General features: G+C 41.3%; 1 protein-coding gene across 4 annotated transcripts in view; it reads left to right on the top strand.

Annotated features, from left to right (window-relative positions):
• wnk1a (WNK lysine deficient protein kinase 1a) overlaps positions 1-17289 on the top strand; it is a 30959-nt gene extending 13670 nt beyond the window's left edge. For 2 of the 4 annotated variants that reach the window (XM_060928186.1, XM_060928185.1), the window contains 19 exons: positions 3550-3638; positions 3759-3978; positions 4136-4427; positions 4526-4671; positions 4785-4865; positions 4996-5118; positions 6341-6414; positions 6584-6728; positions 8839-8955; positions 9635-9748; positions 9830-9884; positions 9969-10109; positions 10198-10910; positions 11026-11121; positions 11216-11652; positions 11770-11969; positions 14600-14695; positions 14843-15012; positions 15136-17289. In XM_060928186.1, the coding sequence (XP_060784169.1) occupies positions 3550-3638; positions 3759-3978; positions 4136-4427; positions 4526-4671; positions 4785-4865; positions 4996-5118; positions 6341-6414; positions 6584-6728; positions 8839-8955; positions 9635-9748; positions 9830-9884; positions 9969-10109; positions 10198-10910; positions 11026-11121; positions 11216-11652; positions 11770-11969; positions 14600-14695; positions 14843-15012; positions 15136-15438 (3612 nt within the window). In that variant the 3' untranslated portion in view covers positions 15439-17289. The remainder of the gene's footprint in view (positions 1-3549; positions 3639-3758; positions 3979-4135; positions 4428-4525; positions 4672-4784; positions 4866-4995; positions 5119-6340; positions 6415-6583; positions 6729-8838; positions 8956-9634; positions 9749-9829; positions 9885-9968; positions 10110-10197; positions 10911-11025; positions 11122-11215; positions 11653-11769; positions 11970-14599; positions 14696-14842; positions 15013-15135) is intronic. The other 2 variants (XM_060928187.1, XM_060928188.1) reach the window with 2 other exon arrangements.
• Positions 17290-18589: the final 1300 nt, after the last annotated feature.

Here is an 18589-nt window from a genome sequence, read left to right as displayed (position 1 = left end):
GAACAAAAGTTTAGTCTGTATAGTATGCAAGTGTGTCCTAATTCTCAAACCCCATAGGCTTCAGGCCAAAATACTGAAGCATTATTACTTCATAAAAATTATAAAATGTACCCCCTTGAAATAGCATTCCTTAGTTGTCAAAATTGCTAAAACCTGGGGGCTTCACCTCTTGGACTCCCATCCGGGGCGCTGCCCCTGGATCCTGCCAGGGGGTCTAAAGGCCAATTTATGCTGACAACCCAGTCCTCTCAGATAGCGTCTGCGTAGCCCCCCCACCTTCGCAGACGCTCTGCGCGCACCTCCCAAAAATTGTGACCACTGCAGAAGCCTCGCAGACAGCGTCGCAGACAAGAGGGCTCTGATTGGTCCACTCTACATCCGCTGTACGCGCACTTCCGCACTTTTCCGGTTTGGTTTGTTTTCACTACCGCCATTTTTAAAAACACGAGCGAAGATGGAGCAGCACGAAGAGCGGTTGATCGAGGAAGTGAGGAAGTACGTACATCTATATGACTCCAGTTCTAGTCATTATAAGTAACCGGAGGATAAACACCACTAACCACACCCACCAACTACTCCTAGCGATTTCGCGACTTCGCGCCCCCTTGCGTTGTGGCGGTGAATAACATGGCGCATGCCTATTACTCCGCGCTCAACGATAAATTACAACTGTCTGCGAAAAGCTATCTGCGAAAGCCTTGTCGCAAGAGCATGCAGAGGCCTTAAGTGGCCCCCAGCCTATTTTGTAGACCCACCCCCCACAGTCCAATATCATGCCTGTAAATGATAATTTGAGAAAAGGAAGATGGATCCTTTCACCATGTTATTAATGTTGTCGCTGTGTAGTTTGCCCACCAAAGGGCACACTGCAAGTCCACTGTTGGCAGCATGTTTGGAATGCCATGAATCATAACCATCAGCTGACCCAAGCAGAGTTGCACAAAGTAGCAAGGGCGTGTCACACAAATGAAGGCGTTTAGCTATTTTTTTTTTTTTTTTTAAAGTCAAGCTTCAGTTGTGTATACAAATTAAAGCCTAGGTCACAACCGGACGTACGATTTTTTTTTTTTTTTTTTGGCCGTGCGATTTTTGGCGTTTCCCAAATCGCTGTGTTTTTTTTGTTCATGGAGAAAGACGCACGTTGGCCGTAAGTTTGTCTTGCAACCTGAAAAAAACGTAAGCGCCCGTAGAGTTTGTTTGACATGACAAAGAACCTCTGCGGCCAGTCTACGGCTCGAAAATCAGCACATCACACGCGCGCGCCCTCCTTGTGTTTTTTGCACGTAGACTGGCCGTAGGAGCACGTACGGCTGGTTGTGACCGAGGCTTAATGGCATATAAAAAAATAATGGACACAAGTGTTTTACTGGAAAATATGCCCTTTTGTATTTTTCATACAAACTGGATCCGGGACATGGAGCACCAAAACTGTGACCTAAATCTGTGTCACTCATGGGGAAATTGATGAATTGTTTTGATAAATTTGGGAATTTTTTTGCTTGTGAATGTGTCCATATAATAAAAATGAAATCACACGTTGGTTTGAATATATGAAGTTTATCTTCTCGTGTTGAAACTCACATTTTTTCATACAAAATACATTATAGATCTGAGTGACACATATTAATCAAATATACCATGCACTGAAGCGCCGGTTGAAATTATGGATTCTGAGGTGACTGGCATAGTACTATTTTGTGAGGGCATAGCCCTGAAGAAAATGGTACTATGTCCGTCACCTCACAGAATCCATAATTTCAACCGGCGCTTCTCAGTGCATGGTATATTTGATTTATATCCCTCATCAAAAAATTCCAAACTGAAAGTGTTGACTACAAAGCATGAGAAATAAACCTGGAAAAAGTATTGGACGTCTAACTTGCGGAGCCACAGTTATGGCTTTTAGTCAGTCATAGTTTGAAATTGTGATGTCAGTTCATGGTCTGGTATAACTCGCACCATATCAAGGTGTTTTTTTTTTTTTTGTTTGTTTTTTAAATTTAATTTAAATTTTTTTTGTTGTTGTCACAAGATACATTGCTTAAATAGTGGAATATTTTTAGTCATGCGAGCCATCCTTGGCCAATCCCTGCAAAGGAATTTTTTGGTGAGGGATATAATTTGATACTTCACTCTGATGTCACTCCCAGTGTTTCTGTTGCACATTGTGAAAATGGCAAACCAGTTCAAAATTAAAATTTTTAAAGGTGGTGGTTTTTAAAAAAAAAAATGTATCTATCGATCTATTTATTTATTTATTTATTTATTTATTTATGGGTGGATGTGTCTGTGTAATATAAAGAACATGACCTGGTGGCACAAAGATATGAAGTTTTATCTTCGTGTGTTTGAAAAAATACATCACTTGTTCGCTTTGCTCACTCGTGAATATGTTCACCACTTGAAGATAAACTTCATATTTTTGCACAATTGTGTAATATATCCTCTGTACAAACTGTTTGTTTATTTATTTTTAGGTTTAACTGAAATTTTTGTGTAATTCTTATATAAAGTATCCTAAAATATTTCCTAGTTATATTAACATATGCCATGTTTGCATGATGGTGCATTAAGTAGGCTGTACCTTGTAAACACACATAATGTGCATATTTCCAGATGAATAGTTATGTATTTAGGCTTAAAGTAATTCTGATGTGTTCAAAGGTGTGTGTGTGTGTGTGTGGGGGGGGGGGTTGGTTTGGTTTTGTCAAACACAACACCCCACCCCCAAAACAATGCTTGACTGTTTTTGTACTAATGATTAATCCCCCCTCCCCCCCCCCCCTTTTTTTTTTTTTCCTTCCTTCCCAAAAGTCATTGCCTGAAAATCCTTATTTGGTTGGGCCTTAGTATGGTATGGATCACATGGCACTGTAGAAAGCAAGAAAATGTGGTTCATTTACATTTCACATTGAAGGCGCATTATCTAATCGAGTTTTAATCTGTTGCATAAATATATCAAAATTACAAAGTACACTCCAACATTTTGATGGTGTGTTTTTATAAGAACAAAAGTGTCATAACTTTGACAGCTGCACCACCTCTCATATAAAATTATTCTTAATCATTTGTTGGCTTCATGCTGGATACCAGGCTTCATCTCCGTAGTTCCTGAGTTATATTCTTTACAACAGGAACTAAGAATAGTCCTGGGTATATTTGGTGGAAATGTACCTAAAGTTCCTGAAAATGTTTCTCTGGTAGAAACACCCCTAAAGACCAGTGTAAAGTAAGATTCATAACGGGGCTTTAGGCAGTAGACGGATATGACGCATGCCTTCCCGTAAAATGTCAATGTACATTTTATCATTACCTGTCTATTACAGCCTACTGACACTAATTGCTGCCTATATGTAAAATGCAGGTACTGGAAAATGGCACATTACCAATTTTATATCACATTACTTATAGCATGTTTGTTAATTAATTGATCAATATTTACACAGATATTTTGTGAATGGTTTAACATTAAAGGTAGCCCTTATTTGAGTGGGATTCTGTTTGCGGGCTCTGAATGAATTGGAGGTTTTCTGTGTTCTACTTTTATAGGGAGTGAAGCCTGGCAGTTTCGATAAGGTAGCCATTCCTGAAGTCAAAGAAATCATCGAAGGATGTATTCGTCAAAACAAAGATGAGCGGTCTGTTGAACAAAATTTTTACAAACAACAATTGAACTCTTCTCAAAGCATGTCTTATTTGTCTTTCTCACGTGTCTGTATGTTTTTTTTTTTTTTTTTCTCTTTTTTTTTTTCCTCCAGATATTCCATCAAGGACCTGTTAAACCACGCCTTTTTTCAGGAAGAGACAGGGGTTCGTGTCGAGCTTGCTGAAGAGGATGATGGGGAGATGGTGGCGATCAAACTATGGCTGCGCATTGAGGATGTTAAGAAGCTCAAAGGGAAATACAAGGATAACGAGGCCATTGAGTTTTCCTTTGACCTCCACAAAGATGTCCCAGATGATGTGGCACAGGAGATGGTAGCAAGGCTCATTGCACCTGCCATTTCTTTAACCGTTTCAGTCTTTATCTCACTGATTTTGTCTTTGTGGTTGAGTTGTTCCTGTTTCCCAGCCTCCTTATTAGACTTGTTTTGTCTTTGTGTTTCTCTCTCTTCCTTCCTTAATCACTTTCCAGGTTGACTCAGGCTATGTGTGTGAGGGCGATCATAAGACCATAGCCAAGGCCATAAAGGACCGTGTGGCTCTCATCAGCAGGAAGAGGGAACAGCGGAAGTTGGTGCGGGAAGAACAGGAGAAGAGGAAGCAGGAAGAGGAAAGGGGTCAGCAGCCTCCCAGTGAGCCCACTCCTGCTCACTCTTCCACCACAAACCCCCCCATGTCAACCTTGACACCAGTTCCCATAGAGACAGAGGAGCCAGAGGGGGAGCAGCACCACCTGCAGCAGCAGCCTGGAGTGCCTGCTTCATGTAAGCAACGTCGTGAAATTGTTTTTGTCAGCACCTGTAATGACTTGGTCATGATTTTATTTATTTATTTATTTATTTATTTATTTAATATCCTGCAGCTGTAGGTGGTATGGATGGCCAGTACTCACTGACTGCATCCGAGTCTCATCCTGCACAGCCTGAGCAGCAACCTCAGACCTCTGCCACACAACATAACCCTCATTCCCAACTTCCTCAGCAGCATGCTGTCCACCCACACAGCCTGGTGGGTCATCTTTTGCGGTTTATTTGTTTTTCTGCACTACCAAACACCAGTGTAATTAATTGATTGATTGGTTTCTGGTTTCATGTCTGCTGTGTTCTTTGTCCTGACATCAGCCACAGGTTCCTTCTTCACAAGGAAGCAGTACCCAGCCTCTGATTCCTGTGTCCCATCCTGAATATAGTGCTCCACAGCAGGTACTCGTCATGCCTGCGGACACTTGTTACTCATTTTGAGCACTTGGTTCTGTTCATTTCTTTGCAACTACTCAGACGTTTGATCATTAGTGTCTGAATATCAACCGTCTGTGCCTGTTTTTTTTGCTAGCAGAACACACTGCCAGCTTCTGTTCAGTCTAGCAACTCCCAACAGCATAACCAGCCCCCGCTGGACGCTGCACCTCAGAGCTCAACTCAGCCGCCACCACCGCACGGCTCTCAGGTGGTCCAGGTACACTACGGACCATTTTCACTACACGTACCAAATCAGGAATCTTGGGGTTGTAGGTTTTTGCCTAACATCAGACACAGTGATGATAGTAAAGCCACCGGTAATCATTATGGTGCGCAACCACACCAGTGTTGGTCATAATGGAAGAAGTGCTTAGATAATGACATAATGACTGTTATCCGTTATACCTGAAAACAGTACCGTTAAAGCAGACATTTCCCCCAAGTTTATACAAGGTCATAGTAATGAATGGTACTGCTTACTCTTCCTCTAAAGAGCATTAGTTCCCGTTGGTCCCAGTTGACTTGCGTAGTCGGTACAAAAACCACACAGCTGGAAACTTTGGTAATTCACCAGTGGCTAATGAAAAGCCACATTTCTAGTTTTCTGTTGCTGAGGGTTTTGGTACTTCATCTTGTTCCTTAAAGTGGAGATACTTTCTCTCCTTTCACCTACATAGAAAAATCATTTTACTTCTCCTTACGTAGGTCTTCGTTAAAATGCTTGAAGGTTATGATTATTCATGGTTCCCCTTTCACTATCTTTCTCACTGTTCCTCTTTTCTCTTTGCCACTATAATTCATAGGCTTTGCAAGCATCTATCGTTGCATTTGTGCTGTATGTTTCACTGTAACTTCATATTTGACGTGTTCCCAGATGTTGCAAAAGTGCTGTTATTTCATGCTTTTCTATTTGTCTGTATTCCAGCGATTAATTATGCATAAAGTATTGCATGAACATAAACTGGCAATAGAGTTACAGTGGCATCATAAATAACTCTTAAATGGGTGCTGATATCCTCATTCTTCTGAAATCAGTAAACGTGGCTTAACTTCAGCTTCTATCATTAACTTCATTCTCCTGTTTTGCATTCCCACCCCCTCTTTCTTGCATGCTGGTTGCCAGGTTTGGCCAAATCAACTCAGCCCTCCTGTTTTCTCTCCACCTCCAAATGCTGAACATCTGTATTTCTTATATCAGGCTTCTCAGTTACACCGGGTGCGTAGTAGAAGGGTGTGTTTTCCACAAAAGAAGGCTGATATCTTTTTCCTTCAAGCTTTCTTTTGTCACGTTAGAGTTAGAGGACCTGGACAGAAAAATCTAAATTGTAAGCATGTCTTAAAAGTAGCTATTGAATGTAGTCCGTATTGGGATAACATGGTAAAGGAAGCTATGATTGGGGTAAATTTAAAGTCTCAGAATGTTGCCCTTTTTATTTTAGGTTCCTCAGAGCGTTTCCCAGTCTCCAGATCAGAATCAAACACAGTCCATGCTGATTCCACCATCTGCAGAGAGGTATGTCTTGGCGGGGGTGGGACCAAACATGCCAATCCGAATGATGAATTCCACCTGGAATGTTTTTGTGCATTATTTCCCTTCATTATACATTGAGTATTGGCTGCTTGTGTGTAACATTATCAGCTCCATCTGAATACTCTGAGATATTGCTGTTCTTTATTCTCAGTGGCTTGTCAGATGCGGCTTCAGGATTGAGTGATGGGAATGAGGGCAAGCACGAAGAAAGTTCCACAAAGCGCTACCAGCGCCGCTCAGTTCGCAGCCGCTCACGTCATGACAAGTCTGCCAAGCCCAAGCTTGTTGTACTTAATGTAAGAGATATCAAGTTCCTCTCTCTGGTAGATTTCCAAAGAAATTTAATGATTATACCTTTTAGTCATGAGATTGTTAATCAGTAATAGTGGTTTAGACTCATTAAAATAAGAAATGGAATCTGAACGTTTGGACTAATTTTGATGTAATTGGTTAGTTGATTTTTAGTTGTGTGTAGAAGAAACTTATCCTGTTTAAGTCAGTGCAAAACCACATGTACTACTATTATTATATTACCATCAGTGATTAATAGACTATAAAGGCTAATTTATACTTCTACATAGAATCTGTGCCGTAGGTGCGGCTTTGACGCTCATGCAGAGTAAAGTATTCTTTCACGTAAGGTGCACATCTCCTCCAGGTGGCGCTGTTGCATGAAACACACCACAATTTACTGATTATTTTTTTTTGCCTTATCGAGGAAGAGCAGAATGCGATATCCATGTTTAACCGTATGAGTAATAGAAAATGTTGTTCTGAAACAAATTTTACTGGCGATGGAATGAAACCTTGCGTGTTTTAAACCAGCCTTTCTCAACCGGGGTGCCAGCAAAAAATTATATATTCTAACATTGAAATAAATAAAATCAATTAAAATTCCAAAAAACGATAGTTACACTAATGCAGATCATCGCCGCCTCATGCATCATCAAAATTTGTCTCACGGCCCCCTTTCCCATGTCCCAACGTTACTGCCGGGGTCAGCGTATGGTCAACGTGACTGCGTATATTTTATATGGGGGTGCCTTGAGAATTTGCATACTTCTGAAGGGTGCCATGACTGAAAAAAGGTTGAGGAACGCTATTTTAAACCAAATGAATTCTCACTGAAAGCATTTCTGAAGTGTTTTAACTCGCAAGTAGTGGCTTGAAGCGAAAGTCCCAGTACACACTCAGGAATGAGGCACGACAATAATGCTATAGTGTTTAAATCCGTAAGATTAGATTCAAGATTAAACTGGCTCTTGTAATTATCTACAGCTGCTGTAGAACCTCACGCTGTATAAATTTTATATTAATGCAATATCATGATGGTAGTTTTCCGAGACGCACAGAGAAGGAGCAGCCGGAAATGCAGTGCTACCAAGCGGCCCAATCACGTGTGATTGCTACGATGTGTAGGAGAGCTACACGTCAGGCTGCCGTACAGTGGTGTACCCTATGGTGTAGATTCGATGCAGAAGCATAAATTGGCTTTAAATCATCAGCATATGGGGGGGAATCAAATAATCCATAGTCTAGAGCAGGGCTTTTCAAAGTGTGGGGCGCGCCTCCCCTAGGGGGCGCCACAGTTCTTCAGGGGGGTGCAATGTGAGGAAAAATAAACCAGAATAAGTTACTATTGCGGACATTTAGCGAACTTCAGCTAGCCTTTGCCAGAGACAAAATGGATCTTTTTTTTTTTTTTTTTTAAAAGTACCTAAAGCTACAGTGAGTGAGGAAACAGAGTCTGGGCCAAGCAAAAAAAGAAGGAAGTATGACCACGATTATTTAAAGTTTGGATTTTCATGGACTGGATCTGAAGATGCTCCACTGCCACAGTGTGTTGTCTGCCAAGAGGTGCTAGCTAACGATGCTATGAGATGTTTAAAATGTGTAAAAAAAAAAAAGTTTTAAAAAAGCACAGATGTTTAAAATGTGTAAAAGAAAAAAATAATGTGTACAACAACCATTTTTTAAAAATACGAATGGAACATTAAGTATAGCAACAAAAATTGTAAGGGGGGGGCACTGTTGGTTATTTGCTCTCTGAGGGGGGGCTCACTCTCCCACACTTTGAAAACCCCTGGTCTAGAGTAACAAAGCTAAGTGTGGGATTTTTTTTTTTTAAATGTCAAAACAATTTAAAACGCTTGAGGGTTTTTTTTTTTGGTTGGTTGTTTTTTCAAAGTAGATAATGTAATCCCAATTGCATGCAGTTTTTCAGTACCCAAGACCATAGAAATATTATCGTATGGTTAATGTAGAGAATGGTTTTGTTCACTCAAGCTACAGTTTTTTTTAACAAAAACAGTTCAGCAGTCACAGAATGGAAAAAAATTGTTTATTAATGAAAACAGTCCCAAATGCCTAATTATTTTCCTCTGTATCTGTGATTTTGTGTTTCAGATTTCCAATATCGGTGACAGAGTGGCTGAATGCCAACTGGAAACCCATAACAGGAAAATGGTGACATTTAAGTTTGACCTGGATGGAGACAACCCTGAAGAAATTGCACAGATCATGGTAGCCTTTTTTCCCCCCCCTTTCATGTCTCATAATAACACAAAAACTACAACCTAGCTAGCTGGATACAGCTCTTTACTGAAGCACTTTCCTGCCAGAGAATGCCACTTAATCACCCATACTCAAGATTAAACTTGATCTTGCTCCACGCAAGCTAGGAAGTTCATAATTTCTGCTGCTTAACCCTTCGTGCACCCGGGCAGCAATGTTTAGCCTCATGTCTGCCAAGTCACCATGGTTTGTCTGGTATTGCCAGACTAGCACGATATCCATACACGCCATCTATGGAATATACAGAAAAAAAAATGCACATTTGGCCACCAATCGGCTGTCTTTCCAGTAAAATAAAATTGTGGAGGGAAATGAATGTATGGAATGCTGCATCTATGCACTGCATCAGTGTGCTAGTGTCATAATGAGCTAAAAATATTTTGCTCTTCAGTTTCTGCTGAACCCTGCTTAATCCCGTACTCCGTGTTAATGGTGAAAAATACTTAGCTTTTTATGTGCGTTAAGTCAAACACTCAACTACGTAGAGTCGCTCCTCCTGCCACTTTGTGTCAGTCAGTCAGTTTGCCCACTGTCGTGGCCAACTCTTATTGTAAAACGAATGACTTTTCAACCATTTTGTTGATGTGCAAGAAGTTTTTGTTAATAAAGGATTTTACTGTGCATTCAGGTCAAGAGTGACTTCATTCTGGAGAGTGAGCGTGAGTCTTTTATAGAGCAGGTGCAAGAGGTTATAGATATGGCAGATGAGAAAAGAGAAGCTGCTAAAGAAGGCCATTCTCAGGTATTTTAATTATCAGCACTTTCATTAACACTCAGGGTAACGTACAAGGCAAGTCTATTAACGTTCAGTCTTTTATTATAGATGACAGATGATGCAAACCAACAAATACCGGCGATATCAAGTCCTAAACTGCCAGGTAAGCACAATATAATGGACATTTTTAGGTTAAGTTGGTATTGTATCACGACTGTCTAATATTGATATCCCTTTTCGTTAACAGCTCTGCCACCCAGCGTGGCTGCACAGGTGGTGCACTCAGCAGGGCGGCGTTTCATTGTCAGCCCTGTACCAGAATCACGACTTCGAGAGTCATTTTTTGGCACTCCTTCTGCCAGCACATCTTTTGCAGATGACCTGGCAGGTGAGTCATTTCTCCTGATGCAGGGATAAGGGTCTTGCATTGGTGTATGACATGCATTTGATTGAGCTACCTTGCTTTCTTGTTTTAGTGTCTGATCCTGCCCCAGCTAACCATACACAACAGGGGCAAACTATAATGCCTCCCAGCACCAGCCAGCCCTCAGTATTACCTCCTCAACCTGTATACCAAGGCCCAGTTGCACAGAACGCCTCTGCTACTATGCCTGTCGGTTCCAATTCCCCACCTACTTCTGTTCAGATACCTCGAACAGGCAGGACATCCCCTTCCCTTGCCCCATCAGATCAGCTTCTCACTCAGCGTCGCACCTCGCTTCCCACTCCATCTGTTCCCTACCAGCTGCCTGAGAGCAGCATCACTGTTCCAACCCCTGTTGGAGAACAGCTTCCTGCTCCTGCCCACGCTTCCACACCTGTGCCGGTAGTTGCCCCCAGCCAGTGTGCGGAGAGTGAGGGGGAAACACAGGGAAAGTCACCAGGCATCGAGGATATCCAGGCACTGGACAAGAAGCTCCGTTCTCTATTCCATGACCAAGGTTCCTCCTCAGGCTCCTCAGCCCAGCCTGATGCATCAGATGTGGCCCCTACCTCCTCACCTCCCAACACCATCAGTTCTCCACCTCCTGGTCTGGCCTCCACTGCAGGCCATGTGGCACCAGCTAGCTTGTCTCTGAACTCCAGTGGGCACTTTGCTCCTGGCATGTTTACCTCTCAAAGCCAAGGAGGTCCAACTACTGTACAAGTGCAAACTGGTCAAGTAGATCCTGGTGTACAAAGACTACAGGTAAGCACAATTTGTACTCTTCAGGGTTTCTGCTGGTGTCCTTGTATTGGTGCAGTCTTTTCACCTTTTTTTTTTTTTTTTTCTTTCTTAAAATAAAACTTTTCCTATAATTTAGACTTTAAATGGACCCCAAGATGGCCTGACTACTTTAGAGAACAAACAGCCAGTGACGCCACCAACTGATGAAGGTTTTAGACTTGGCCGATTTCAGGTAGTGAGAAACGTTCCTGTCTTTTGGTTAACTGAACCTTCCAACAATCATATTTCAACATTTTTTTTTTTTTTTTAAATAATCTTGTCTCCAGGTTTCTGTGGCCGTTGATCAAGTTGTGGATGGTACCTCTTGTCAGAATACCATACTGTTATCTTCATCCACAACTTCATCTACATCCTCAACAGTCTCAAGCCCTGAAAACACTCTTCATAAGCATCAAACCCTGCCAAGCCCTGGACATAACCTTTTAGAATCCATTCCTCCTCCTGCTTCTCCTCCTGCTGCTGCTGCTGCTGCTACTACTACGACAACAGTTGGGCGCTTTCAGGTGACCTCCAGTGCTGATGTCAAAGTGGGACGTTTCTCAGTTACTCCAGCTGGAAAGGAGGATGCAGGCTCAAAAGAAGAGGAAGATGTTAGCAAATCAAGCGTTCCCATAGTCCAGTCTAACTCCCAGAACTTAAGCAGTGATGACTCTGAGCCAGAGGATGAAGCCTTTAAGAGAGAGATCAGACAGCTAAGGGAGAGGTAGGATTTTGTTAAAAATGTTCAGTGCACCTTGAGATTAATCCCCCCCCCCCCCCCCCCCCCCCCGATTCATTTGTTCCCTGATTTTATGTGCCTTCATTTCTTTACTTTCAACAGGCATTCGATGGAGAGCCAGGCCTTGCAGTCTAAACAGAAGAAGGAACTTGAGGAGCTGTTTGAACGGATGGGCAAAGCACGTCCCTCCATAGTGGCTTCCTCCACTGTATCGGTGGCAGGAGGCCGGCGCAGGCTAACCAAAAGCAAGAGCAACAAATCCTCCCGTAGTGGCAGCATCCACAGCAGCCCTCATCAGCAAGGTATATTACCAAGATAATTTTCTACAAAGACGCTCTATTGTCCATTTAGCATAAATACGCATGTGATTTTTTTAATATAAAATCGTGCGTGCTGATTGGTCGAGAAAGTCAGACTATTTCTCGATAATCACCTTGAGTGACTCGGCAAAATGGTGGCCAATACACTGAGCTCTATATAAAATCTGGAGAGTGCCTAGCTTATTTCCCGTTGTAGAGATGAATGAAGTCATCTTTCCACTTGCATCGCATGTATTTGGCTTATGTGTTAAACCATCATATCCGATCAAACTTGCCCCAAGAAAAGCATTTCCTGACTCCTTTCTTTACCTTCTCTTATTTTCTCAACTTTACCCACATTCCTTACATATAGTGCTCTCCTCTTCACTGTTTTTTTTCCCCTTTTCCAGTTCAGTCAAGGATTTTTTTTTTTTTTTTGAACAGCTCTTTTATTTGCATCCTTCACTGCCATTTCTACCTAATGCTATGGTCCTTTCATTTAGACTACTGAGGCTAACTTACTCAGTTCATTTTTCTTTTTGAATTTGAGCTGTTGAGCTTGAGCTCTCCCATTCAATATCACCCACGTCTAGACTTTTTGGCTTTGATCTAGCCTGGGACATTTCCATCGAAAATCTGACTGTTCATCCTAGATATCAATGTCAGATTTTCAACAAAAACAGAGAAGACGATGTATGAGATTTTCTGTGGGTCGTCCCCTCCCCTTCACTCTTGCAAACCATCAGAAAATGCTATAGGAGGTCCACACACATGGCACTGCGCACAGACGTTAAAAATGATCTCACACACCACCAATATTTACAGGTGAAATGTCCGTCCACAACCTTTGACTTGACGGTTTGTACAGTTCACTGCTGCACAAGCAGGCATTTTTCTTGTAATTTTTCTCACCAACTACGGAAATAACTTGTCCAGTTTTGTGTAGCTTCCAGTAGTCTAAATGACCGTTCCACTCCACAATGCGAGTGGTAAGATGGCAGCCAGATGGCTTCACACTGAGCCTGTGAGCTCTCCAGATTTTTATTGAGGTTTTTCACCTGATGTCACAGGGTCACGTGACGCCCCGGTGTCCGCCATTTTGAAGGTCAAGCTAGCTAATGTCAACAACATAGTAGCTAGTATGTTACTGTAGCAATGTTTACGTTCAGTCATTTGGATGACTGTTAAAACCTTTCAGTCTCAAGTTTTTCCTTTACTGTATTTACTAGTTTACTGTAATTATGATCCGGCAGCTATTTACATTGGATCCAGTGTAAATAGCTGCCGGAGCGCGCTCCGGCTTGCTCCCTCTCAAATTAAGCAGCGCGCTCCGGCTTGCTCCCGGAGTGCTCTGGGAGCAAGCCAGAGCGCGCTGCTTAATTTGAGGGGGAGCAAGCCGGAGCACGCTCCAGCAGCTATGTACACTGGATCCGGTGTAAATAGCTGCCGGATCATAATTACAGTAAACTAGTAAATACAGTAAAGGAAAAACTTGAGACTGAAAGGTTTTAACAGTCATCCAAATGACTGAACGTAAACATTGCTACAGTAACATACTAGCTACTATGTTGTTGACATTAGCTAGTGCTAACAGCTAGCTGCTAGTGCACTGCTACAACACAGACACCGACCCTAATAATACAGTTCTTGGTCATTGCCTGGTAACAGCAAATTTATAACGGGCCATGTCTCAACAGACTGAGAAGTTATTTCAATGACATTTAATAACATTTTGTTTATCCTGAGGACCGAAAGTAAATGAAAATGTGAACAAACCTTAGCTGTAATAAAATGGCGACCACCGGCTCCAGGGACGACCCGCTGATGTAGGCATGTTACCCAGCCTGACGCAAAATATTTGTAGGCATCCAAACTCTTATACGCTTTCAGATCAACACCTGTGTATGGCGATGGGTTTTTAAGACATGGGTATACAGATCATGTGGGCCGAAGTCAGGTAAAGACGAGGGCTTCGTGTACTTCCGTACGTCAGTGAACAATCCTGGTGGAAGCAGGTAAACGTCGTTCTCTAAGCCTGCTAACCTCAATTTTTGCAAATACCTCTCCTTCTGCTCGCCCTGTAAATGCCCTACGTCGCTGGATAGTGAAGGTGTTTTCTGCATCTCGCTCCTTTTTCTTTTATGTTTTTCGTTTGTCGCCTTCCTCGCATTCAAACTGATTCGAGCCGTGACGTCCAAAATGGCAGCCTAACGATGCATCACATGACTTGGTCACGTGGGTGAAAAACCTCAATATAGAGCTCAGTGGGCCAATCACTTCGTCACAGTAAGGGAGGAAGAATTACAAATTATGAAAGAAATACTGTTCCTAAATTCAGTAAAGATGCTATGAAGTTTGGTCTAATACTATTCAAATGTAAGGTGGAATTGTGATTTATCAGTTTCAAAACAAAGTATTTTATGTGACTCTGCATAGATAACTGGCACAAGCCTGCGCCATGCCGTGATTACATTTGCATGCTGCTTTTGAAGTTTGAAATTATTATTTTTTTTAATAATCACCTGTGCAATTATATTAAAACAGTTACTGCCTCAGGCTCGGTGGATAATTGCTAAACAGATTAGTCACGATGGCAAATCCCGGGTTTTGAAAATTCTTTCCTGTTCTTGCAGGAGATAAACGTAACAAACAGGCTTCAGTCAGTCAACCAGCTACAGAGAACGTTCCAGATCCTCCAAATACATTTGTTAAGGATGTTCAGTCAGAAGGTTTTGCCTCTTTATTTGTTTGAGTCCGTAATTTCTATACACATGGAGTTATTTTTGGACTAAATAACTTTATTTCACTTAATAACTTAACGGCCTGTGATTTAAGTTTTCTTTTCTGTGTCTTGTTTCTCCGAATGTCCATTACAGGGACCATCCTCACAAATAAAGCAGAAAATGGGTCGAACCAAGCTGCTAACCTTCCACGAAAAGGCACGTTTACAGATGATCTCCACCAGCTGGTGGATGATTTTGCTCGGGATGCCATGAGCCACGCACAGGTCAAGAAGAATGGCAAACAAAATTCACAAAGCTTTGATGTAAGTAATGCTCATCATGGGTCACTTTTATTAGCTGTAATGTCTTTTACTATCTAACTTTTTTAATCATTTATAAATCAATTTAACGTATCTGTAAAAACTTTTTTTTTTTAAACTTTATAGGGAGTTCCTCGCAAGTTCTCTGCACCAGGGCAGTTGTGCACCATGGGTGGTCCTGTATGTGCTCCCTGCTCCAACTCTTCTGCTGGAAGGAAGGGTTCATTGTGCTTGACAACCCAGCAGCACACCTACCCCTGTGCTCCTTATGGCTCCACGCAGTGGGTGGGGCCATCAGGAAATGCAGGCGGCTTGTTACAGCCTACAGCCACAAATGCTGTTCAGTCAGGTTTCCACGTGACAGCAGGAGCTCACAAAGCAGGAACTAATGGTGGAGGAACGAACATGCGGCCCACTCAGGCAAGCTGAGATATCAAAGGGACGTCACAACACACATGAATTTAGCCTAATTGTTGACTGTGAACTGTTTTCAATGATCTATAAGCATATTTAGTCCCAAACTAGACTTGATCTCTGTCTGGAAAACCAGCTTTTCAGGAGGTATGGCAGTGTAGTACAACAAAGAGATATACTCTGAAAATTCTGAAGTGTGTCTCCTCTCTTTTTTTTTTTTTTTTTTTTTTAATTGGTGGGAAAATGTAAGTAGACTGTTTACAAGTAGCCAGGAAGCCTTTAAAGGTCTCATTCTGTGACTTGGTTTGTGTGTCAGAGGTATGTGCAGTACGGCAATAAGACTTCAGGCCTTACAGGTGGATGTATACGGATTGGTGTGACAGTGCTAGAATAAGGCAAAACTAAATCTCTGGCCTTAATTACTAAGCATTAGGCTCTTTAAATGGGGGTGCATGGATGTCAGGCTTTTGTAATGTAAAAAGGTTCTTAATATGCAGCTAAATGGTTAACATTTTTCCTCAGCAGCTTGCAGTTTAGCTTGAATGTCTCCTTATCTACACTGTATAGAAAGTGAAAACAGCGTGATGGGTTTGGACTGTAAATGCTGCCAGTACACGTCTTCTGTACCTAAGCAAGACAGCAATAAACAAGGTGAATAAAGTTCGGAGCAAGGAAAAGATTTGGTCTGGTGAAGCAGAGTTTTAGGTTTAAATTATACAGCCTTATTACATAGTAATCACAAGTACTAGGGGGACCTGTTTTCTTTTGAGATTTTGAAATGTTTTTTTTTTTCCTCCAAAAGTTCAAAATGTTAGAATTTGACCTAAGGACAGAGATGTGCAATATATGAAGGTTAAATAAGCAGGGTGATGGAGCACTTGACAAACTTTACACCTTTTTCCATGATAAGTATTTGCATTGTGACTTTTTTTTTGTATTTGTGACTGCATTTGACTATACATCATGTAGGCCTGTATTCCCTTCAAAACTCCTACTGTAACTTGGTGGCTGTATCAAGGGTGTGTGGGTTGTAGGCATTCTACAGTGGCTATAGCTCAGAGCTTTCTGCAGATTCCTGGTCTGCATGCGTATGGGGTGCCTTCTTAAATGATCTTATTTGTTGTGCCAGCCTTGACACACAGTTATCCTCCCTATAATGCATTTTTCTCAAAATACATTTGTCAGAGTTCACACTGGCTATTACTATCCTGCTCAAATTGGTAGAAAGTTCTCTCTTTATTGAAAAAAAAAATATATATATATAATATAAATAATATAGGAATGTTGCTGTGAAGCAAATCAAAGTATCCAAAATTCACACTTTGCAGATTACAGTATTGCACAATTTCTTTACGCGCTCAGTACCACTCTTTTAACATATTTACAAAGCCACAAAACAGTGCCATTCCCACACAGAAGTGATTTTCTTTCACCTCTGAAATGATTCGCTCGACTTCTCTAGAGAAGGAAAAACGTTACTGCAATGCAGAATATGCACCGTTTTAAAAGGTTAAGCAGGCTCGGGAGGCTAATGTTACTTTTGATACTTGTGCATAAATTTTTCTAAACCTTTGCTTTAATCTGATTTTCATAAACCACTTGATCACAGCAGTTTTTAAAGTACCACTTGTGTCACAACACACGATTTCAGCTGTACTCGCATCGTTCTCAAAGCTGCATGTTTTAAAACCGGAATATTTCACCTGTTTGCTAAATCAGCATTAAGCGTTTAGGTTAGAAAAAGGTAATACTACTAATGCATCGATTCTCAGTTTTGTCCGAGGTCTTTGGTGACTGTTGATGGTTGTGTGTTTAATTTTTTTTAAGTGTATATACCAGAGATGAATTAAAACATTTTGGAAATGATATTTGGTCTCCCTTTTTCATGGAATGGAATCATCAAGACTAATTTTACAAAGCCAGCTTGCGGGTTTTTTAATCATTATTCATATTCGTAGGTTTTTACGTGTCTTGAATGTTTTCTACATTTGTAGAACAATAGTGAAGACCTCAGCTATGGGTGGCATGGTGGTGTAGTGGTTAGCACAGTCACCTCACACCAAAAAGGTTCTGGGTTCGAGCTCTGTGGCCGACGGGGGCCTTTCTGTGTGGAGTTTGCATGTTCTCCCCGTGTCTGTGTGGGTTTCATCCTACAGTTCAAAGACGTGGTTAGGTTAACATGGGGTGGCCTTGGGCTGAGGGGCCCTTGCTGCATTAATGTATTTGAGATCAAACAGTAAATATTAAATAATACAGTAAATAGCCCTATTCCATAACTAGTAATCCATGTCAAGAACTGCTCAACTAAGTAAAGAGAAATTACCTCCATTACTTTAAGACATCGTGTCTTTAATTAAAAATAAATAATAATAATAATAATAAAGGAAACCGTTGAATTAGAAGGCGTGTCCAAACTCGACTGGTACTGTATGTTCACCGGGCACTTTTAATATATTGTACTGTGCATTCATGCAGTTATCCACTCAGCCAAACCTGAGATGTTCCGTCTGTTATTTACACGCAATTCAAATATCCACCATAGCTGATCCAAGAGGCCATAAATTAATAGGAAACCCATCTAATTCTCAGGGTGGAAACCCTTTTTTTTTTTTTTTTTTTTTTTTTTAAAGTGGTCAGAGGGGAATAGCTAACTCAAATATCCACTCTACAGCTATGATGATCAGAAAAGTATGTATCTTGAAACACAATTTCAAACCTCGAGTCAGATGGGTTTACAACAGCAGAAGTCTACATCAGGTTCTACTCCTGTTAGTCAAGAACCAGAATCTGAGCCTACACAGGGCATAGGCTCACTGAAACCGAACAGTCACCGAAGCCTCGGATTTCAGTACTTGACTGACAGAAGTGAAACCCAGTGTGGTCTTGTGTTGTGTAGCCTGTCTGCCTCAAGTTTCAATAAGAATTTTTAGATTGTAAAACTTGAAACCATAGTTTTCTGAAGGGTTATTAAAATGCCATGAATATAATATACTTTTCCATATTAAAGTGAATTTAATGTCCCTAAACCACGCCTTTCCTTGTACGAAGCAACAATCATGTTGATTGACCATGTGTTTTCGAACCATAGCTAATCCAAAAGGCCATAAATTAATGGAAAATCAATAAGATCAGCCAGTTTTCACAGAATCTGCCGAGACTGAAGCGG

This window comes from Neoarius graeffei, chromosome 8, assembly GCF_027579695.1.
Source record: "Neoarius graeffei isolate fNeoGra1 chromosome 8, fNeoGra1.pri, whole genome shotgun sequence".
NCBI classification, from domain to species: domain Eukaryota; kingdom Metazoa; phylum Chordata; class Actinopteri; order Siluriformes; family Ariidae; genus Neoarius; species Neoarius graeffei.
Note: the sequence above shows the minus strand (reverse complement) of the source record. Positions and strands in the feature narration are given on the sequence as shown.